Source organism: Gymnoscopelus microlampas, assembly GCF_963454915.1.
Source record: "Gymnoscopelus microlampas genome assembly, chromosome: 3".
Taxonomy (NCBI): domain Eukaryota; kingdom Metazoa; phylum Chordata; class Actinopteri; order Myctophiformes; family Myctophidae; genus Gymnoscopelus; species Gymnoscopelus microlampas.
Window position 1 is genome coordinate 59511110 of NC_139940.1, and position 24485 is coordinate 59535594.

The following is a 24485-nucleotide window of genomic DNA, read 5'->3' on the forward strand; positions in this document are numbered from 1 at the left end:
TTGACTGCCAATCGCGTAGACCTACGCAAACCTATTTAGAGCCGCCACGTGCCAGTCGCGTAGACCTACGCCAACTGGTCTTTTTTTCGAAAAAAAGTTCACATTGCACTTTTTTCAATTTTCGATACGGCACATTTCATTGTAGCACCACCGGAAACGGAATTATCCGGGATCCGGTTTTGCCGATCCCGTCGGCCTCCGTTCTAATGACGAAACTGAAACGCCATTTTCTCTTTGTAGTTTTTCTCCTCGCTGATCACTGTTTAACATATAAACCGTTCTAACTTCAAGATGGCGATTCCGTTTTGCACGTGGTTTTCACTGGTCGAAGCAGTCACATCTCCGCGATGTTTACAAACAGTTTAGAGCTCAATCTTAAGGATTTTAACGAGGTCTATGGCGACATGAAAAAAACAATAAAACGCTGGCACTGGTAAGTACATTATGAGATTAACCTCTGGCATGGAATGTGTTAAAAAATAGCCAAAAATCTACAAGCTCACAGTGCGTCACTTTGTGTCGCGCTGCGAGCTTGTACATCCAACAAACAAAACGGCACAAAACATTTTCAGGTGGGGGTTCTCGGCCAAATACTTGGGAGTCCTTGGCATGCATGAATAAGTTTGATAACTAACTACTGATTTAGAAGGCTCATTTAGATTGGCCTCAGTATGGGTTAAATATAGGCATGTTGGACAGGTTTAAAAATTGGAATTAGCCATGCACACATTAACCGAGGTAATATATGAAATGAAATGTTTAATTTAGCTACATCTACATACATGGATCTTGTAGAATTGAAATGGTATTCAGCAAACTGATGCCCCGTCGCACAGCATTGCCGGCGCTTATTTGTCATTGGTGGTGTTAACGCGCTGGGTCCATTTGGTTACATTGGTCACAGGGGTCGCTCCAGCTCTGTAGTAAACAGAATATAGTACATTTTCAGGTAGGTGACAACATTTAAGCCAATCAGGAGAGAGCACTGAAAATGCATTCTCTGTTTAATAAAGAGCTGGAGAGACATGGCAGACTCCTTTTACTGAACACACACTCTATAGCAATGAGTACTATCAGAATATAGAGCTATTTAACACTTATTTTAACCAAAGTCAATCACTTACCCTACCTTTAATTACAAAGCACTGCTTTTATTTATTTGTTCACTTTTTTTTTTTTTCTTTTTTTACATCAGGTGACCACACCAAGGCTCTGATTGGTCAACTCATCATCTTCAACCAGATCCTAGGAGAGCTACGAGAAGACATCAGAGAACAGGTGTGTGTGTGTATGTGTGTGTGTGTGTGTGTGTGTGTGTGTGTGTGTGTGTGTGTGTGTGTGTGTGTGTGTGTGTGTGTGTGTGTGTGTGTGTGTGTGTGTGTGTGTGTGTGTGTGTGTGTGTGTGTGTGTGGGCGTGCACGTGCACTGCAATACCCCCCACATGGATGGTACAACCAGAAACAGCTTGACCTTCTGGGAACAATTGTCATTTTCATGGCTAAGAAACACTTTTAGGGCTACGGTTACATTAATGAAAAGATTGTGGTTGGGGTCAGGGTTACACTTAGGCATTTAGGGGTTAGGTTTAGGGGTTGGGGTAATGGTTAAATTAGGGTTAGGTATAGGAGTTAGGGTTACAAATGGCAAAGAAAACAGTAAAACGCTCATCTTTAACGGAACGGCATCTTTAATTGCTTTGACGTCCTCTCCTCTCCTCTCCTCTCCTCTGCTCTCCTCTCCTCTCCTCTCTTCAGGTGAAGGAGATGTCTCTCATTAGGAACACTATTCTGGAGTGTCAGGTCTGTGGTAAGTCAAAACCATGACATCATTATGTCTTCAATTTGTCTATTTGTTCCAAAACAGGGTGTACTGTGTGCACATCATCATGTTTGGTTACAGTTTGGCACAGTTTGACTTGGCATAATGCAGACAGTATTAAGACAAGAAAAAAACACAACATAGTGTCTCACTTGCTTATCTTCAGAGACATCTCAAACTTAGGAATGTTGAAATGTGTCTATAGAAGGAGAATAGGCTCTATGCTTAGCAGCCATTTTGGAGAAAAATTGGGCCTCTTTTTACTTCCTTCACAGGTGTTACCAATGATACTAATGAAGGCTCTGTTCCATTCTGGTCAAACAGAGTCAGGGTGTTGATATCGTGCATGTTGGATCACTAGAAATACTAGTGGGTCTCAAAGTTGTGGTCCAGGGACCCTCATGGTTCCTTGAGAGGGTGTAACTCTGAGAGTTATGGGGGTCCTTGAAATTAAAAAGTTTGAGAACCACTGTGCTACACTAAATGGAACAGAGCCTTCATTAGTGCCATTGGTAACACCTGTGAAGGAAGTAAGGAAGGGGCCCAATTTCTGTCCAATATGGCTGCTGTGCATAGAGCCTATTGCTTCCTCCTATATGACACAAAAGCCAAAGTTTGCGCTCTAATGAGATCCAATGAGTTATATCATCATCACATATATTCATTATTGATATATTTATTTTGCATTATTTGCCTCTGAAAATGTGTTTTGACACATCTCTGCTTGTTCTTTTGTTGATTGTTTGTTTGAGACACATTTCCTCTTAGTGAGCCTGCATTCCTCTTGTCCTCATGCAGAGATAAACATTATATTTCTGTCTGGAGATTCAGTGACTTACTTTTTGATCGATTATCTCAGCACTGGGAGAGTTCACTGTAGTTCCACCAGTGGTGGAAAAAGTACTAAAATTCTTTACTTAAGTAAAAGTACCAATACTGCAATATACAAATACTCTGTTACAAGTAAAAGTCCAGAATTAAAAATGTACTTGAGTAAAAGTGCAAAAGTATTGGCATCAAAATGTACTTAAAGTACCAAAAGTGAAAGTACTAAATATTTGAAAATAGCCGATCTACAAGCTCACAACGCGTCGCGATGCGACACGTTGTGAGCTTGTAGATCTGCTATTTTCAAATAGCCCAGGTTTAAAATATGTTTAAAGTGGTTAATGTACAGTATGTTTCATTATATCATAATTTATATCTGAAAAGTAACTAGTAGCTAAAGTTTTCAAGTAAATGTAGTGGAGTAAAAGTACAATATGTGCCTCTGAGATGTAGTGGAGTAGAAGTAAAAGTATTGGAAATTGGAAATACTCAAGTAAAGTACAAATACCACAAAATGTTACTTAAGTACAGTACTTAAGTAAATGTACTTAGTTACTTTCCCCCACTGTAGTTCCACTGTTAGACAAGGACATTATCCACTTTTTAGAAATGTTGTCAGCCTAGGTTAAACGCCAATTCTTTTTTTATTATTTAGTCGTTATGCCAATGAATTCCTCTCCACACACATTTCTCAACTGCTGTTGTGTTCTACTGACTCACCAGCCAGTGAGGAGCCCCCACTGGGACGACGTAGAGCCTTGGTCCTACTCCCCCCGCCCAGCACACCCTGCTGACAAGGGTTGGGACTCGTTAGGATTTTAACGGTTCCGATTCCTTACCGATTCCCTCTTAACGATTCCGATTCCTAACGGTTCCGATTCCCGGTTCCTCCTACTTAACCACAACAACAATATAGTTATGCAAATATGCACTTAAAGGGTACATGTTCAACAGTGGAGAATGCATGGGCGTCCTTAACAAATAAACGCTCTCCATCTGTTTAGGAGCAGATCGCTCACCCCAGACCGTTCGTTTTGATCCGGGGCGATCGTGTTTAGGGGCGAGATAGTGAAACGGCCGAAGAGTTGTGGCTCGTACAGATATTCGGAGTCTCGACACGGTACGATGACTAGATAAGATTAACTTTTGTGTCTCTGGTGGAGAGATTTACTTAAAGTCGACGTGCTACCGCCTTTGCACGAAAGGATTGCACTGCATTTCATGTACTTTGCATGCTCATTTTCCTCTCTTGTAAAGTGCAACCACACTTGTGAGGATTTTTGTGTGTTCGATATGCTGCTGTGCTGACAATATTCACTCTGTCACACTCGAACGACACTGGTGGTATTCTGATCCTAGATCAGTGGACGTATCCACCCCACTCACACGTGTAGGTGGCGTAACGTCACCACAGTCGCTTGCAATGCACACAGCTGAGACAAATGAAGACAGGATGAGAAATTCCAGGAACCATTTGCGGGAACCGTTAATGCAAATACGATGGAACCGGCTCCGGTTCTTCAATCTCAGAACCGGGTCAGAAATATAACCGGTTCCGGGTCCCAACCCCGTCGGAATTCATGCAGTGTATCACCCTCCCTGGCCAGCTTCCCTCCCAATTGTATTTGTGTGGACTCTCAACAAAGCCAGATGCACCACAGTGGATTCGAACCCACAACCTCCACGGTGGCGGGCAAGCACTTTACCACTGCACCACCCGAGTGCTAGATGCCTATTCTTATAATGGATATTATAATAATAATAATAACTAGATAAAGTGCTCCTCGGAGCACAGGTCTCCGCCAGGTCAGATACGTTATTGTGGCCTCCTGGTGGCGCTATAATAGGCCAATGTGAAAAGGGTGCCATTTATTCTTAGGTCGTTCACGGCAATCGGACACTGCATTCATGATTTGAAGCATTTTGTTCCAAAAATGTGTTTTGCTAAATTAGACCTGCTGGTGGCGCTATAACAGGCCAATGTGAAAAGGGTGGCATTTCTTCCTCGGCCTAGTGGGAATGTGCGTGTGAAATTTCACGGAAATCGCACGCTGCGTTCATGGTTTGAGGCAGTTTGTTCAAAACGGACCAATCCTGCAAACTTTGGATGGCAACCTTAACCAATAAGGATGGAATATGGGAAATCGGACAGATCAGGGTTGATCACATGACTATAGAGATACTGTGTACTGATTTGCATGACGTTTGGTTAAAAACTGTAGGAATAATGTGAAAAAAATGGGTTTTGCACAAATCGGCCTCCTGGTGGCGCTATAACAGGCCCATGTGAAAAATTTGAGGCAGAGGTTCTGAATTGGCATCCAGGGAGTGTGTGTGCACATTTTCGCAGCGACCGGGCCAACGGTGCCGGAGATTTGGTGGTAACACACGGACACACGGACGGACACACGGACACACGGACGGACACACCGACGGAGGGTAAAACATACTCTCTCGCCATGCCTTACGACCTGGCGGAGACAATAATAATAATAATAATTATATAATTATATATATTATATATATATATATATATATATATATATATATATATATATATATATATATATATATATATATATATATATATATATATATAAATATAATAATAAAAATCACACCCAGTGTGAAGTGAGCAGTGACATTTATGAGTTATTAATTTCATCATGCGTCTCGCTAGCCAATCACAGTACGTCCTGCGAAGTGACGCGCTTACATTTTTGAGTGGTGCCAACCACTCCTATATCTGACTTTGTCCGTGTGTCCGTATGTATGTATGTCCAATAAACAAACATTGATGACAACATCAATACGGGGGTCAATACGGGGCTCATCAAAGGCACCACTCTCTTCACACAGGGTGTGATTTTTTACATTATTATTAATTTCATCATGCGTCTCGCTAGCCAATCACAGCACGTCCTACAGAGCTTAGCCTATGGGCGTGTTTTCCACAGCATGGCGTCACAGCGAAAGACACATTTTCACGACGGAAAGACAAACTTTCGCCACGGATGGGTCCTAAACCCTCTTATAGGAGCGGTTGCACCGCTCAAAAATACGATTTATATAGCGCTTTTCTAGATACTCAAAGTTGTTGGTTGTTGAGGGCTTTGTAGGTTGTGATTAGTATTTTGAAGTCAATTCTGTGCTTGACCGGGAGCCTGTGGAGGTCACGGAGGACTGGTTCTTGGAAGGTGTCTGTAAACCTCAGACTAGATGTGTCCTGTGTAAACGGTGGTCTAGTGTGTGCCTGTCAGAACCAAAGGTCCTCTCTATACCCCTCCAGGTTTCCATGAGCCCCGCTCACGCTGCTCTCCCAACCCCTGCCACAAGGGGGTGCCTTGCATGGAGACCTTTCAGTATCCAGGGTACCAGTGTGGGCCCTGTCCAGAGGGAACCACAGGCAACGGGACACACTGTCACGACATCGATGAGGTACAGGACACACTCATGTATGAAGAACAATAGGCACAGCAGCCACATTGGAAATAAATTGGGCCTCTTCCTTACTGCCTTCACAGGTCTTACAAATTATGCTAATTAAGGCTCCGTTCCATTCTGGTCAGGGTGTTCTGATATTGGGCATGTTGGCTCACTGGAAACACTCTGCTACTCCAGTGGGTCTCAAAGTGTGGTCCAGGGACCCTCGTGGTTCCTTGAGGTGGTTCCAAATGGCCCCTACAGGTCTGTATCTCTGAGCTTGTACAAATGTACACTAATTTGTACACTCTCAGAGTTATTGGGGTCCTTGACATTTAAAAGTTTGAGAACCACTGTGCTACACTAAATGGAACAGAGCCTTAATAATTAGTCAAATTGGTAAGACCTGTGAAGGAAGTAAGGCAGAGGCCCAATTTATTTCCAATATGGCTGCTGTTTTTGTACTTTAAATGTTAATGTTTCCCCCCTTTTGGCACTTTTAGTGAGTCGTATTTTGTGTTTTATTTATTTTAAAATATGGGCAATTTCTTTCATTGACGGTTCTTGGTAGCCTTACCTAATTTACGGAACAATTATATCAATTGATAGGTGTAAATAATACACCTATCAATTGATATAATCAATTGATAATCAATTGATTGCCGATCTACAAGCTCAATGCGTCGCATCGCGATATTCAAACGCTATATTCAAACGCTATATTCAAATGGCTGAAATGTGTATAGGGCTGAAGTGGTTAATGTTTGTTTCTAATAATAATCCAAATCAAAGTAACGAGTAACTAAAGATTTCAAATATAGCGGAGTAAAAGTACAAAATTTGCCTCTGAGATGCAGTGGAGTACAAGTAAAAGTATTGGAAATTGGAAATACCAAAGTAAAGTACAAATACCTCAAAATGATACTTAAGTGCAGTACTTGAGTAAATGTGCTTAGTTACTTTCCACCACTGCTTAATTATAACGCAGTTTGAACTTGCAGTAAACGCAGCTGGTGCAATCAGTCAGTGATTGCTGCTGTGATTGTGTTGTGATCATGTTCTGATGTGTTGTTGTGGTGCTCCACAGTGCATGGAGGCCCAGCCGTGTTACTCCCCCTCAGCGTGTGTCAACACAGCTACGGGTTTCTCCTGTGAGCCGTGTCCCCCCGGTCTGTGGGGGCCGCCGCTCATAGGGGTGGGGATAGAGTACGCCAAGAAGTACAAGCAGGTGCCGCACACCCACCCGCACGCACGCACGCACGCACGCACATACACACACGTACACGCACACAAACACACGCACGCGCACACACACACACACACACACACACACACACACACACACACACACACACACACACACACACACACACACACACACACACACACACACACACACACACACACGTCTGTCTGTCTGTCTGTCTGTCTGTCTGTCTGTCTGTCTGTCTGTCTGTCTGTCTGTCTCTGTATGTCTGTCTCGTTCTCTCCTTCTCTCTCTCTCTCTCTCTCTCTCTCTCTCTCTCTCTCTCTCTCTCTCTCTCTCTCTCATATCCATTGTCTGTCTCTCTCTGTAGGAGTGTTCGGACATTGATGAATGCGTGGAAGTCGCAGATGCTTGTGTTCCCAACTCCGTCTGTACCAACTCTATAGTAAGTACACAACACTGTCTGTGCGACACTATAATAAATACATAATAACTCTGGAGTTTAGTTACACCATGCTGCTATAGCAAACACACGCCTACAGAGGGCGCCCTGGTCACCATGCTTACCAAGTTAATACCAACACAGACCGTTGACGGCCCCATCAGAATGTATAAGTATAGTAGCCCCCTCTACTGGACAAATGAGCCTTCATTCTACCCAGTGGTGGAAAAAGTACTCAAATGTTTTACCTCCGTTACAAGTAAAAGTCCAGAATTCTAAATTTACTTGAGTAAAAGTACAAAAGTATTGGTATCAGAATGTACTTAAAGTACCAAAAGTAAAAGTACTAAAATGTTTGAAAATAGCAGATCTACAAGCTCACAACGCGTCGCGATGCGATGCGTTGTGAGCTTGTAGATTGGCTACTTTCAAATAGCCTAGGTATAAGATAGAGCTTAAGTGGTTAATGTATGTTTTATAATGTAATAATTTATATCTGCAAAGTAACTATCTAGTAATTCAAGTTTTCAAATAACTGTAGTGGAGTAAAAGTACAATATTTGCCACTGAGATTTAGTGGAGTAGAAGTAAAAGTAGAGACAATTGGAAATACTCCAGTAAAGTAGAAGTAACTCAAAATTGTACTTAAGTACAGTACTTGAGTACATTGAGTAGTTACTTTACACCACTGACTCTACCCCTAAAGTTAACCTTAACCTCTCTCTCTCTCTCTCTCTCTCTCTCTCTCTCTCTCTCTCTCTCTCTCTCTCTCTCTCTCTCTCTCTCTCTCTCTTTTTCTCTCTGTGTGTGTGTGTGTTCAGGGCTCATACAGATGTGGGGGGTGTAAGGCTGGTTTCCTAGGCAACCAGACATCGGGTTGTGTCCCCAAGAAGTCATGTGCCTCGCTCCCCTTTAACCCCTGTGATGCCAAGGCCCACTGCGCCATTGAGAGGAACGGAGACGTGTCCTGCAGGGTGAGTTCTATGACTTTAACCACCAAAATTACTGATCCACAAGCTCACAATTTAGATAGCAACTTGCATCGCAACATACTGTGAGCTTGTAGATTAGCCATTTCCACCGTGGGACACAATCGTACGACAACGTATAAAATATGCCTTAAGTGGTTCAAATAATACATCAGATGCAATGCAGAATGACGCCCCTGTAGTCTGGACCTTACACATTTACGTTCATTTACACAGCTGAAAACGCCAAAGTGAAGGACTTGTCTTTTGTCACATGGGTTTCTTTCACACCAGGGTTAGGGTAATACTATAAATCCCTCTAATAATATATTATTATGATCGTATGATCCCTGGTCGTTTCTACATTCATGTTTCAGGCTGAGGCTGATTAAAGGACCATACCTGAAGTCATTGTCTATTCACAGCTTTGTCCATATCAAACATAAGCACATACCATCTTTCCATTGTAGGCTTTAGTGTTAAGACATTGTGTTTATTTACATTTCTCCATAGTCAATGCACTGTACCTGAATAATTGAGCTAATGGTGGCTAAACGTCATTGCACAGTTAATAAAAGTAAAGGATAGTTGAATGTAAATCAATCTTAATTCTCCAGGGACTATTTTCAGGTAGAACTAAAACTATGATATAAAAGGTTTATACAGTACATACATACATACATGCATACATACATACATACATACATACATACATACATACATACATGCATACATACATACATGCATGCATGCATGCATGCATGCATGCATGCATGCATACATACATACATACATACATACATGTAATATACTGTAGACATTTATGTGTGCTGTATACATATGTGTGTGTGTGTGTGTGTGTGTGTGTGTGTGTGTGTGTGTGTGTGTGTGTGTGTGTGTGTGTGTGTGTGTGTGTGTGTGTGTGTGTCGGTGGAATCCAATGGTTTCCTCAAAAAATTGAACAAACCATGGTACAGCATGCTTTGTAAACCAGCGGTCAGAAAGGTCAAGTGAGATGTTGTCAACAAGGGCTAAACATGTTAGACCAGGAGAACAGGTTTAATGTACTTCACAGATCAGCAGACGGATACAAATGTATTGTAGCGATAAATAGATATCTTGTTATCAAAAATATCTCCTTTAAAAGCTTTAAAATACACTTCTAATGACTCACCTCTGTACATGATGAATTGAAATTCACGCTGTGTGTGTGTGTGTGTGTGTGTGTGTGTGTGTGTGTGTGTGTGTGTGTGTGTGTGTGTGTGTGTGTGTGTGTGTGTGTGTGTGTGTGTGTGTGTGTGTGTGTGTGTGTGTGTGTGTGTGTGCGCGTCTGCGTGTGTGTGCGCGCGCGCGTGCGTGTGTCACCCCAGTGTAACGTGGGTTGGGCAGGTAATGGACACACCTGTGGAGTGGACACTGACCTGGACGGATACCCTGACCGCTCTCTGCCCTGCATGGACAATGATAAACACTGCAAACAGGTCTGCTAACCCAACTTTTCTACACACACACACACACACACACACACACACACACACACACACACACACACACACACACACACACACACACACACACACACACACACACACACACACACACACACACACATACACTTTATCTGTTCCAAATGATGATTCTGGTTTGCAACATGTCATACAATGTGTGTGCGTGTGTGAGGTGACGTGGTGTCAGACCAAGGGGCAAACCCTGTTCGCTGGAATTGAAGCTCACTTTCTGGTTCTCGTTCAGCCTGCTGTTCCTATTAACTCTTTGATTGCCCCGGACGGGAATTCCCGTCCGATGGTACTATGGCTATCATGGCCATGGACGGAAATGACGAAAATATTTATATATATATATATATATATATTTTTTTTGGCCCATTTGACCCAAAGACCAAGGAGATATGATTTTCCGAAGATCTAGACTCCCATACACTTCCTTGTTAACTTAAAACTTAAACATTCTGTATCTCGGCTACTGAGTACTTTTTTTTTTTCAATGAAAAATCTCTGGCAATGGGAGCACACTTTTCTGAAAAACTCTGGCAGTCAAAGAGTTAATGGCCCAGCAGACGTCGCTATTTCACCTTCGGTGGTGGCAATACATTAGAATCTCAATATATTTTTGTTTTATTTTATTACCGTAGTAAACCTTTTCATAAACACTTTATGTTTTCAATCCCTAGTTTAAAGTTTTTTTAAATTATCATCATGATATGTGTTTAGTAAATTATGGTCCCAATATTTTTTAGATGAATTATAAAGTAGGGTATGTTGCCAGGATTTCTACTGGTTCTGCCAAGTGAAGACCCGCCCTCGCTGCAGTTGCAGCCAATAGCATTAATGTCCGTTAGCATTTCGGACCGGATATAGAACGATGGCGGATTTGAAATCGCTGAAAAATAGGCTTCATTTACTATCTGTAGAAACCAATGGCGTGACGCTGTCCATATTTGTTTACGGTCAATGTGTCAGACTGGTGAATCTGGTTTGCAGCAGGGTCGACATGGTTTGTGTGTGTGGTGACATGGTGGTGACATGGTGGTGACATGGTGTCCTCTCTCCTCCATTAGGACAACTGTGTTTACACGCCCAACTCTGGCCAGGAGGATGCAGACAACGATGGCATAGGAGACCAGTGTGATGAAGACGCAGACGGAGATGGAATAAAAAATGTGGAGGTGGGTGTGTGAATCTGGGTAAAGGTAGCTACATGCTACGATTTTTTTTATAGTCCGACGTCCGACCTTTCTTCTTATGACCCATTCAGAAAACAAGTTCTTATTGACACCGTTCATGCTCCATACTGCCAACCGAACTGAGGTGATACCCCTCCCCCGCTCAGTAATCTGATGGAATTAATCACAGCTGTGTAGCTTGCTCTGTCTCCTGCCACTGGAGCTAGTTTGTGTACTAGCGTGGATATTTTAATACCTGGATATCGGCCATTTGGCCATTTGTCATGGTATAGGCCTAGATATCAACCTTTTATCATTATTCCGCTCTGGTCAATGAGGCTCACTCCCTTGCTGGGGGAAGATGCAATAAGGCTTCTCTCTCCAGGAGAAATGAGACAGGGGTTTTATTCCAGCTACTTCCTTGTCCCCAAGCGGACCGGAGGCTTTCGCCCAATTCTGGATTTGAGGCAACCTCAAGGTGCTTCCCTTTTATGCTCTGGTTGAGAACTTTGTTTTAAGCCATAAGGGCAGGCGATTGGTTCAAAACAGTGGAGTGGGCATTCGAGTCTTCAACTATCTTGATGACTTCGAGTCTTCAACTATCTCGATGACTGGCTAGTGATAGCCTGGCACGGAGCCACACAGAGGTTGTGTTGGCACGTCTGGTTTTGCTCTGGCTCCTGCATCCCTGCATATGAATGCAGGAATGAGCAGCTTAGTCCCGGCCCAGTCAGTTGAGTATTTTGGACTTCTGTATTCTGTCACCATGGAAGCATGCCTGACACAGAAAAGGAAGGTGACAATCAGGAAATGCATCACAGACTGCATGTCACACAGGTCGTTGTCTGTGAGTTTTAGAGGCTGTTGGGCCTCTTTGCAGCAGCTGCCCAGGCTGTGCCACTGGGCCTGTTGCACACGCGCCCGGTCCAATATTGGTTTGGACGCCACAAGTTATGTCTGACGCCACAAGTTATGTCTGACACCACAAGTTATGTTGGCTCCTTGGGATAGAGGCGTTAGTGATAGTGTCTGGGAAGCAAGTCATGATAAGGACAGACAACACAGTCGTGGTGTCTTGCATCAACCGCCAGGGTGGGCTGAGGTCCCCATCTCTGCATGCAAGAGTGCACCAGTTGCTCCTGTGGGCACAGTCCCTGAGAGATTTCTATCTTCCGGGACCCCGGAATGTAACAGCAAATCTGCTGTCACAGGGAGGCCCCCAACCTGGCGAGTGGCGCTTGCACCCCTAGGAACCACATATGGTTTAACTTTGGTCGGGCAGAAGTAGACCTCTTTGCCAGGTTCACTTTTCATTCATAAAACCGTGTCTACATACGTAAACATAGTCTTTTTTATTTTTGTTCTTCCTTTTTTTTGTTGAGTTGTTAAAAAGTCTTAAAAGTCCTTATAAAAGTCCCCCCGAAATCATGTGGGGCCCCTCAGGTTGAAAACCACTGGTATAGATGGTGGTATAGATGTTTATTTCTTGACAGTTTGTATTTATGCATGGCCACTAGTGGGGGACATAGATCTTTGTAAAAAGTCCTCAGCCACAGAATAGCCTGGTCTGAATGAAAAAAAAAAATATATATCACGACCAGCCAGCCGATCACACTGTCTTTAGTGACCGAACAAACGTTGGACAATAAAGACAACTAGGGGTGCTGTAGACAACTCTACCCGTGATCACATCCTGGGTTTAGGCACCCTGTTTAAACTATTATTTTTGTATACAACATGGAACCTAGCACCCCTACTCAGCAAAAACATAACGTGTTGTCGGCCAATTACAGATCTCCAGGGGACTGCGGTCAATGAAGTATAGGGTTTTAGCGGTTTTAATTACCCCAGGTACAGACAAAGTATCTTCAAAACTAGGTTAAACATGTTAAAGTCCACATGAAACAGCATTTTGAGATGATCAAACCTCCCTATTGTGATATGTTTCTGAGTGAAACACGACAGACTTTTTTGGCATATTATTGTCTCCGCCAGGCCGAAAGGCATGGCGAGAGAGTATGTTTTACCCCCTGTCCGTCCGTCCGTCCGTCCGTCCGTCCGTCCGTCCGTCCGTCCGTCCGTCCGTCCGTCCGTCATTCGATCTGTCTGTGTACAGCTAATCTCCGGCACCGTTGGCTTGCTCGTAGCCAAACTGTGCACACACAGTCCCTGGATACCAGAGCAGAACCTCTGCCCCAAATTTTTCACAGGGGCCTGTTATAGCGCCACCAGGAGGCCGATTTGTGCAAAACACATTTTTTGACAGTACTCCTACAGATTTTGTCCAAAAATCCCACAAATCGGTACACAGTATCTCTATAGTCATTAAACGAAACGGGTCTTTCAGATTTCTCATATTCCATCCTGATTGGCTAAAAATGTCTTCCAAAGTTTGCAGGAGTGCACCGTTTTGAACAAAATGCCTCAAATCATGAACACAGCATGCATTTTCCGTGAAATTTTGCACACACATTCCCATTAGGCTGAGGAAGAACTACCATTTTAACATTTTCAAATCAGCCTCATGGTGGCGCTATAACAGGCCGATTCGTGTTTTTACCTATAATTGCACCGATCTGTGTAAACCTTTGTATGCACACTCCCTATAGGTCAAGGAAAAACCTTTGCCCTGCATTTTTCACATCTGCCTTTTATAGCGCCACCAGGAGGCCGACTTGTGTAAAACATTTTTTTTTATACTACTCCCTCCAATTTCATCCAAATTTCACGCAAATCGGTACACATGATCTCTATAGTCATGTGATCACGACGGATGTGTTTGATTTTTCATATTCCATACTGATTGGCTAAGATTGACATCTAAAGTTTGCATTATTGGCTTGTTTTGAACAAAATTCTGCAAATCATGAACGCACCGTCCAATTGCGCTCAAACTTTGCACGCACATTCACACTATGTTGAGGAACAAATGCCACCCTTTTAACATTGGTCTGTTATAGCGCCACCAACAGGTCTAATTTAGCGAAACACATGTTTTTAACAAAATGCCTCAAATCATGAATACAGTCAGTGTCCGATTGTCGTGCAAGGCCTAAGAAGAAATGGCACCCTTTTCACGTTGGCCTATTATAGCGCCACCAGGAGGCCACAATAGCCTACCTGACCTGGCGGAGACCTGTGCTCCGAGGAGCACTTTTTCTAGTTGTAAAATGTTTTCCTCTGTGTGTCCCTGTCAGGATAACTGCAGACTGGTGTTCAACAAAGACCAACAGAACTCAGACACAGACTCGTTTGGAGATGCATGTGACAACTGTCCCAGTGTCCCCAACAGTGACCAGAGAGACACAGACGCCAATGGACAGGGAGACGCCTGTGACCTCGACATAGACGGAGACGGTATAGAGATGTAGAAAGGGAGGGAGGGTTACAGAGACGCAGACTAGCACCATTATTCACATGCAGTATTCATTTTGACAGCCTATTTTTATTTAGTTTTAGTCATAGTCTTTTGAATAAAATTCCATTTAATTCTAGTCGTATTTCATCCATCGGAAATATTAGTTTTATTTGACTATTACAGTTGATTTAGTCAGCAAATTTGTATTTTGGCAGATTTCGATAGCGTCGTAATGCCTGATTTATACTTAGCTGTGTGCTGAAAATAGCCGATCTACAATCTCACAACGCGTCACAGAAACGTCTTAGTTCTACTGGATCTCTTCAGTCCCTCCCTAACATTTTAGTCTAGTTTGTATTTGTTGATGAAAAATTGTCAATATATTTAGTCATAGTTTTAGTCCTCACAGCTTGGTTTTTATTTAGTTTTCGCCAGTTGATGCTTCATATCCATATGAGTAAAATCGCCTGGCTGATCTGTTTATTTTTGGAACAGTTCTTATATGACGCGATCTAAGATCCCCCTATGGGAATTCACACTGGTTGCAAGCGTCATACTAGTTGCAAATGAAACCCATTCTGTCAGGTCTCGCTAGGGCGCGCAGCACTAGCCAACACACAAGAGGGGGTCGGGGTGCGCTGAAACCAGCGCACCCCGAAACAACAGGTTGAGAATTGATTGCATGAAACAATCCCCAGTGCATCCAGTCTCAATGTTGGTAAACAAATAATTGGTCTATACAAAAATAACACTGTGACCCAGGGGGATAGCGCCCTCTAGCGGCAGTGGTGTCAGACTTTGGTTCTCTATTACACTATTGATAGAAATAGAACATGTGTACAGTACATACACAATAATTCCATAGGAAAACAAAAGTAAAGTGTCATTACACACAGTTATAAATAAGCTAATAATCCTTTTTGTATGGGTCCCCTGTACTCCTCTGTCTCTCCCTCAGCTATCCCTAATGTACTCTGTCTGTCTGTCTGTCTGTCTGTCTGTCTGTCTGTCTGTCTGTCTGTCTGTCTGTCTGTCTGTCTGTCCCTCAGGTATCCCTAATTTCCTGGATAACTGTCCCAAGGTGCCCAACCCCATGCAGACAGATAGAGATGGAGACGGGGTGGGAGACGCCTGTGACAGCTGTCCTGAGCTTAGTAATCCCACGCAGGTAAGAAACACAATATCACGAATGCGCACTTGCGCGCACGCACACACACACACACACACACACACACACACACACACACACACACACACACACACACACACACACACACACACACACACACACACACACACACTGGACACGTGTACAGAGGTATGTGAGAGACAGTGGAAAGTTTAAAGGGACTATGACACGTGGTCTCTCTGAAAACAGTTTGAAATCAGGGCGGGGCGTATCACAGATTGATTGACATTTGCAGTGGCTCTGCTGCTGCTCTGAGCTGGCCTCTCGTCTCACACTCGCATCGAACAGACCAGGAAAAATGAGGAAGTGGACCTCTACATAATTTGTCTTTTATTTGTAAATATGTGTATATAAAATATATACTGTATTCCAGTTCAAATATCTTAGTTATACTGTACCAACATTGTTCATGTGAAGTAGTTTGTTTATTCGTATTTATTGAAATGGTAAAAATCTCTCCGAGGGGTCTCTCAGCTCTCCTCGGAGCCGCTCTGTGTCCCCGCTGGTCGGGGGAGAATGGAGATACACGCATGGCGGGGTCGTGGCCGTCACAGCTTGTTTCTAAACAAACTATTCATTATTTTATTCATTTTCAGTCCAATTATAAATGAATGACATTCTTATCAAATCTGTTCTACACACAGTGCAACATCATGCATGAAATTCGTCAATGCGACGATCAAGGAACTTGTATGTATTCAAAGATTTGCACAAATGTACAAGCTCGTATGATCTACAAGCTCATATGAGCTTGTAGATCTGCTATTTTTGAATAGCCAAAGTATAAAATAATGGTTATAGCTCAAATCTAAAATGACACAAATGCGTTTCCCGGATTGGGTTTGTTAAAGGGGGTACATGTGTTCAGAAAAGGGGTACTGAAGCCAGAAAAGTAGATTTACAAGTACATGCTCTTTAAAGTTACATTTGATAACGTCTGTGTTTGGAGAAACAAATATATGTTCTTACCACTTTTTCACCGTCAGTTGATGCTTCTTATCCATGTGAGTAAAATTGCCTGGCTGATTTGTTTATTTCTGGAACACAGTTCTTATATGACGCAATCTAAAATTCCCCTATGGAAATTCTAATAACGCAGTGACCCAGGGGGATAGCGCCCTCTAGCGGCAGTGATGTCAGACTTTGGTGCTCTATTACAATAAGTTTGTACATACACAATAATTCCAGATAAAAACAAAAGTAAAGTGTCATCATACACAGTTATACACAGTCACCAAATCCAAATCTAATCCACAGAATGTACATCCTAGTGGAACAATCAACAATCGATGTACATAATCTAGGCCTATACAGGAAAGGTTTGAGGGTGTTACAGGTGGTCCCCAGCAATATGAATATAGCGTCAAAATCAATTTAACCACTTGAACCCTAGTTTACTTGGGTTTACTTTTATGTAGGCATTGTCTTTTTTAATAAGACGGACAATAATAAATCCTGAGGGTTAATGATTAATCACCAGGTTCGAGAGAGCAGTGGTGGAAAAAGTATAGTCACATTGTTTAGTCTTATCCAACGATAACAAAATATTCTAGTTTTGGGTCTGAGAGTCTAAATCTCATCAATGGTGGGATCCGTGGCTTAAATGTGGAATAAATAATGGACCTTGATATGAAAAAGGTTGAAAACCAATGGCCTAGAGGAGAGGGGATGAGAGAATGAGTGAGGAAGAGACGGACAAAAACGACAGAAGAAAGTGGTTGTCTCTAGTAGTCTACACCCTCCCCAATACCAGTTAGGGTTGGCAGTGACAGGGACTATACAGTACATAATATTGTCTCTGTCGGGTGGAAACCTCATAGAGCTTGTAGATCTTTTGTTGCTTTTGTGTGACGCTGTAGGATGATGAAGATTAGAAGGGAATTCATTTACACCACTGCGAGAGGCTCGCCGCTGGCATCGCAAAAGCCAGTGTTGTTAATTCAGCCAACATCTTTTGCGTTTCAAATCGTATTGTTTGATCGGCTGGTGATAAAACTTAACAGTCACAAGGTATTTATAAACATACTTGTGTGGATGACGGTGATGGAGAATTTTAATGAAGTCTTGATCAGGACGCGCTGCGCACTTCTGTGTTGCTCGCACGGACTGTGTGTCAGCCCGTACAACATGTGGCGTGCGGCCACGACCGCGTGACCACCCCCCCCCCCAACATAATCATATTTCAACTAAATGTTTGCCTCTTTCTTATATTATTTGACAATTTGGCAAATGTTTGAACAGTTTTTATTAGTTTTTATAGTTTGTTGATTACTTTTGATGCAGTAATGGTCTTTACATTTCTCACATTGTCACTTCCCAGCACTTGTCTACTTCATGACACAGAGCTCAGCAGTGTCTCCAGGACTAAACATTGAATAAAACCCAAATCCAGGATAGAGGATCTGTGTGAATGTTGTCTGGACTGTGTGGAGGAGAGTCATGGTATCAGAGACGCTGTAGAAGGATAGGGTCCCTGCATCGTGATCCAGGTACACCCCCACCCTGGACGACACAGGGACGATTCCAGTTTCAATGCCTCCGTACGCAAAGCAGCAACCTCCTTTGTGACACCGTAAAGCCCAAGATTTGTCATATATTCCAAATAAGCAATCATCAGGGCTCCCGGTTCTGCCGATATCTTTATACGAGCCTGCTATATAAACATCATATCCACTCCACTCCACCTCCCAGTAACAGCGACCTGTCAGACCCTCTGTACTCAGAACCTGATACCATCCATTGAACCTCTCCGGGTGATGAGGATATGCTTGCTCTTCAAGCATCTTTGTCACTTTCTTGTTCCCTTTTGACAGAGTCAGGCGTTGATCTGCTGTGTTTGGGTTCAGTGTGATTGGACAGGAATATTGTAAGAACTCAGCTCTGGTCTTTGGCTCTGGTGTTGTTGACACTAACTGCAAAAGAAATGCGAGCACTCGTCACAAACAATTTTTCAATATTCGAAAAGGGGATATTAAAAAAATGGGTCTCGAAACAGCGCAGTTGTTTGTTGCTCACCTTTGACACAGACACAGTCCCATCTTCAAAGTAGTGTCTGCACTGTTGACAGCAGCTGAATGTCCCTCTTTTATCGTCCTGATCCTCGTGGGTCTCAATACACCCTCTGCAATAGCTGTGTCCACAAGGACCACTCACTCTTCTCACTGGGTCCTCCAGCAGAATCAGACAGATAGAACAGCACAACTGTTCCCGGTCCACCTTAAATCCTTGCTCTGCCATTTTACTGCCGGCTGAAAAAAAACCCACAATGAGATTAGTTTGGTTTCATTTCCTCGGAAATCACATGGCATAGGAGGTTCTCCTGTGTGTGTGCGTGCGTGTGTGTGTGTGTGTGTGTGTGTGTGTGTGTGTGTGTGTGTGTGTGTGTGTGTGTGTGTGTGTGTGTGTGTGTGTGTGTGTGTGTGTGTGTGTGTGTGTGTGTGTGTGTGTGTGTGTGTGTGTGTGTGAGCGAGAGGATAGGAGGAGTGTGTTTAAAGAGACAGTTTCTAGTTTGCTGTGAATAATTCCTGGTATGAGTAAGCATGCAGATATCCTCCCCAGGTTCAATCTATAAAACAAGGCCCAATTAAAACTTAATTGGGCTTACATTGACTCTCTCTCTCTCTTTAGTTACAATGACTCTCTCTCTCTCTCTCTCTCTCTCTCTCTCTCTCTCTCTCTCTCTCTCTCTCTCTCTCTCTCTCTCTCTCTCTCACACACACACACACACACACACTATCTATCTATCTATCTGTTTTCCCCAGGTAGTGTTACACCATCAATTAAGCCAACAATGTACTACAGTATGTTATCACACTAGTTCATTTTTGCCCTAGTAGAAGTCATTCATTTGTGAAAGACAGACATAATTAATGGCATGAGCAAACATTTAGATTAAGTACTACACCCTTTTGGCTAATAATAAAATACTGCTGTATTATATGATTCATATCCATTCACTGCAATAACAACAGACAAAAAGTTGTTGTGTTTTATAAGTTAGGCTATATTATGTTTCTAATCTATGTAAGCGTTTTGGTATGAAAGCTAGCATTCTTAATTCTGTATCATATAAACCAAACTAGAATTCAGTGAGTTGTGGTGCTTTTCATGCATTTGTAAATCGGCGATCTACAAACGCACACAAGTCGCCTCCGCGACGCGTTGTGGGCTTGTCCATCGATGATACCGCCGTGCGTCGAAGCATAACTATAGGTTACTAACGTAACCCCGGTTATATGAGATACGGAGCGAGAGGTCTCGCTATGGGAGAGCGCCTCCTGGCGTGAACACAGAAGCATTTTCTTGATACACTTCCAGACAAGGTCCATTTGGCTGGATTCTGATTCGCTCCCCTGACCTGGAGGTCCCGCCCTCCGTCTATATAGTCAGGGGGCGGATCTTCACTCGTTCCTTCGGAAATAAGACTTCCTCTTCTCGTCTGCCTTTTAACAAGAAGAGGCTCTTTGCGAGACCTCTCGCTCCATATCTCATAGAACCGGGGTAACGTTAGTAACCTATAGTTCTATTTCAATACTTCACTTCGAGGTCTCATTATGGGAGAGATTTCATAAACTCCCTGATTGTAATCCCGAAGTTTTCATTGAGTCTCACCAGCCCAAGCCATTTCAATGCCTGGAAGTGACACTTAGAACTGTAGGCGTCCAAGCTGTAGAACCTGGTTAAGGGCGAAGCCCAGCTAGCCGCATCACAGATGTCCTGAATAGAAACACCTCTAGACAGAGACCACGTTGAACGGCAGGCGGAGCCGCAGGGGCACCCTGTGCAGCGAGCAGACAGGACTGTGAAACAATCAGTTTGGGTCCATGGACGTGAACCCGCTTCCTCGTAGAAGGAATTCTTATCCCGAAAGTGAACACTTACAGGTACTCGTTCAGTGCCTGTATGGGCCGCCGACCCCCCCCCCCCCCCCCCCCATTTCTTTCCCACTATGAAGTAACAGGAACGAATTACGCCGTACGTCTAGTGCAGAGGTGTCAAACTCGCGGCCCGCGGGCGTTTTGCGGCCCACGGAAAGGTCCGTGGCGGCCCAGGAAATACTTTTAAAAATAGTAAATTGATACTACATCTAACAGACATAGATTCGGAGTTTGCTCTCACCCACTCGCTGCTACTTGGCTGCAGCAAGTACCTTTGATGGCCCGCTTTGTCTCTCCGCAGCTGTGGAATGTTGTGGCTGATTGGCTCGTTAAGAGTCTATTCAACTACTAGTCGAGTAGTAATGGCTGTACTCTTTGATCCTCACACAGGAGTCAGACTCTCTCTCTCTCTCTCTCTCTCTGTCTCTCTCTCTCTCTCTCTCTCTCTCTCTCTCTCTCTCTCTGGGAGCTTGCCCAGTGAAATCCTCAGTGTTATTTGAACTCAGAGTGTATTTAACATTCTATCTGGGGAAAGCATCTCTGTAATTTTAAGATTTATTTGGCTATTCAAAAATAGCAGATATAAAGTAGATCTGCTATTGTAGATCTGCTTGTAGATCTGCTATTTTTGAAAAATCATGGAAATCAAATGCAAATGTCTCCTAAATGCTAACAGTTTTCTGAAACACTTATGTTGCTATAATGTGGTTCTCTAACCTTTGTATGTCTATATTATATATATATATATATATATATATATATATATATATATATATATATATATATATATATATATATATATATATATATATATATATATATATATATATATATATATATATATATATATATATAATATATATATAACAGGCTTGTCACTGAATATGAACGCCTCATTCATGGCTTTCAATTGAAATTAAAAGTGTGGGAGAAGACACTGTCTCAGAAAAACCTAGCGTTTTTCCCCACTTTGCTGTCTGTACATGTCGCTAATGGAAATAACAACAAGTACATGGATAAACTCTCACAGCTGGCAAGTGAGTTTAAGAATCGTTTTCAGATCTTTGCTGAGCTAAAGACAGAATTCTCTGTATTCAGCATGCCGTTTCAGACCGATGCTATGTCAGATGTTGTGCATGAGCTGGGTTCGGATCTCCAGATGGAACTAATTGATATTCAGTGTGATGCCAAATTCAAACATGAATTTGCTCTTGGCTCTCTGGAGAAATTCTATCAAAGCCTGGGACCGAAGTATCCTGCATTTAAAATGCTTGCCTCAAAGATCCTCTGTATGTTTGGCACAACATACCTCTGTGAGCAGTCTTTCTCTGTAATGAACATCAACAAATCCAAACTGCGGTCAGTGTTGACACCTAAATGACATTATGAAAGTTAATACTGCTCAGAACCTGGTCCCTGATGTTGACAGGTTAGTTAAAGCAAAGAGGTGTCAGGTGTCTGGAAGCTACAAGTAAAACAAAAAAAGGACATTACCATAACCACACACATTACCTCACACATTACCAGGTATTGAATTGAATCGTTCTATTTCAAATGGATGGGCTCCTTACAAATTGCATTGTTTGATTTTAATGTAAGTAATTAAAGTAGCTAATCTTCATAAAACATTTTTTTAAATGATATACTGTAGTTATAGCAGTGACTGAGATGTAGTGGAGTAGAATTAAAAGTTCTGGAAATTGGAAATACTCTAATAAAGTAAAACTACTTCAAATCTTTACTTAGGTACAGTACTTGATTAAATGTAATTAGTTACTTTACACCACTGTTCTATAAATGTAATTATTTAACAACCCACACAAATTACCAGGTATTGTTTAACTTCAAATTGAATTATTCTACTTAAAATGGTTTATAATAATAATTATAATTATTATATTTATTATTATTGTTACAAATTGCATTGTTTGTTTTCTGAGACAAGTTCAGACAACAGATTGAAAAACAATGCTGTATAACTGAATGCGTGAGCGCGCATGTGTGTCCGCAACTGGTTCCTGCCCACCTCAAGTCACAATTTGACCAATCTTGCCCGGACACCAAATTGAGTTTGACACCCCTGGTCTAGTGTTTGTGTACCTCTACTATGGCTCGCTTCCCTGCCGGGGAGAAGGCCTCTGTCCGTAGGACGCCACCCGCCAGGCCCTGTGCCCGTAACTGTTTTACGAGGGCCGGGGGTCCCGGAGCGGATTGTAGAGCGTACCCTCTCGAGATTGTGTGAGCAGTCCACTCTGGGGTGCTGCACCAAATCTGTCCTGAGGTGCCGTGAAGGAGGGGAAATTTTACCTTTCTGTGCTCCGCCAGACCTGGCGCTATGGCGCCCTCTGGTGGTCAGCGAGTGGCCAGATTGCAACCCTTTGTCATAGAAAAATAAACTTGTGCTATTGTCATGCATTTTACCTGTCCCGCAACCCTGAGATGTCTTTGTGACTCTGGGACCAGCAGGCTCATATCCCCCATGTTCCGAGCACTTTTCAAATGTACAATTAGCAACCCTACTGAAAGAATGTTGACATAAAACTAATTTTATTTGAACAGCCAACAGGTGCATTTATATTTTTACATGTATGAAAAGTTTGAATGTGCAACGTCCTGGCCTCTTGGCCTGATGGAGAAGCGTGTGCGGCGTGTGCACCCCGCTCAACCCGGCTCCCAGAACGTGGGACAAATCCAGGGCACCTATTGCTGCTGTCGCCTACCGCACTCGCTCTTTTGAGTGGCTGTGCGACCTTGCTCCTGGGGCGGGCCTCTGGGACCTCTCGGTGAACGGAAGCGAGGCCCCAGTCCCTGGTGGTTGCCCTGGCCTCTGTTAGGTGGGGCAGGTGACATTGAGTGCCGTGGTCTGGTACCGCGGTACACTGGTGTCGGGGCTCGTTGATGCGTAGGCGCGGTGGAATATGAAGTCTTCCTTTGGATGGAGGTTTCTAAGGCCTTTCCCTGCACCTGTTTTGATTTCCAGTCGGCCGTCAGGATGGCGATGGTGTCCCCGAAAAGACCCTCCTGTTTCTGCCTCAGAGAGGCGGGTGCGGTCCAACCATCTCGCTCTCTCTGTGGTGACGAGGAACGCCATGGAGCCATTGTTAGCGTCTCGCGGTCACAGAAGTCGATCCTGTCCTGTTGAAACCTACTTAGGCTAACAAATCTCCGGCGAACTGAGGGAAAAACGCTCTGCTTTCAGACGAGATGAGGAACGAAGGAACGAGTGAAGATCCGCCCCCTGACTATATAGACGGAGGACGGGACCTCCAGGTCAGGGGAGCGAATCAGAATCCAGCCAAATGGACACCAGGAGAAGCTCTCCCATAGCGAGACCTCGAAGCGAAGTATTGAAGTAGAACTCAGTCAGCATATACACAATCTTTCATCGCCAAATAAAAAGGAAAAACAACGCCCGCGACCCGTGCTCATGGAAACCGGGGTTTTGGTCTGCCTTCAGCCTTTCACTTCCGGTGGTGTGACTATGTTTTCATTCCCACTAACAATATTTCTCCATGGAACACTTAACGCCATTTCTCTCAAAGAACATGGATTGTTTTGGTTATAAGCCCACTTGTTTCTATGATGAAAGAGCAATTTAAATGTTACTAACTTTCCGTGGTTTTGTCGGCTTCGAGGACGCTATTGTTAAATGAGTTTCGGTTTGTTTCCTGTGGGGAACGAACGGCCCACAC

General features: G+C 43.2%; 1 protein-coding gene across 1 annotated transcript in view; it reads left to right on the forward strand.

The window, feature by feature from the left end:
* Nucleotides 1–24485, forward strand: part of LOC311042461 (thrombospondin-3a-like) — a 70649-nt gene that overhangs the window by 23779 nt on the left and 22385 nt on the right. Inside the window, exons 6-15 of the mRNA XM_084053203.1 lie at nucleotides 1196–1278; nucleotides 1755–1806; nucleotides 5936–6084; nucleotides 7157–7297; nucleotides 7647–7721; nucleotides 8540–8692; nucleotides 10057–10167; nucleotides 11265–11372; nucleotides 14567–14726; nucleotides 15777–15895. Coding sequence (XP_083909329.1) covers nucleotides 1196–1278; nucleotides 1755–1806; nucleotides 5936–6084; nucleotides 7157–7297; nucleotides 7647–7721; nucleotides 8540–8692; nucleotides 10057–10167; nucleotides 11265–11372; nucleotides 14567–14726; nucleotides 15777–15895 — 1151 coding nt within the window. The remainder of the gene's footprint in view (nucleotides 1–1195; nucleotides 1279–1754; nucleotides 1807–5935; nucleotides 6085–7156; nucleotides 7298–7646; nucleotides 7722–8539; nucleotides 8693–10056; nucleotides 10168–11264; nucleotides 11373–14566; nucleotides 14727–15776; nucleotides 15896–24485) is intronic.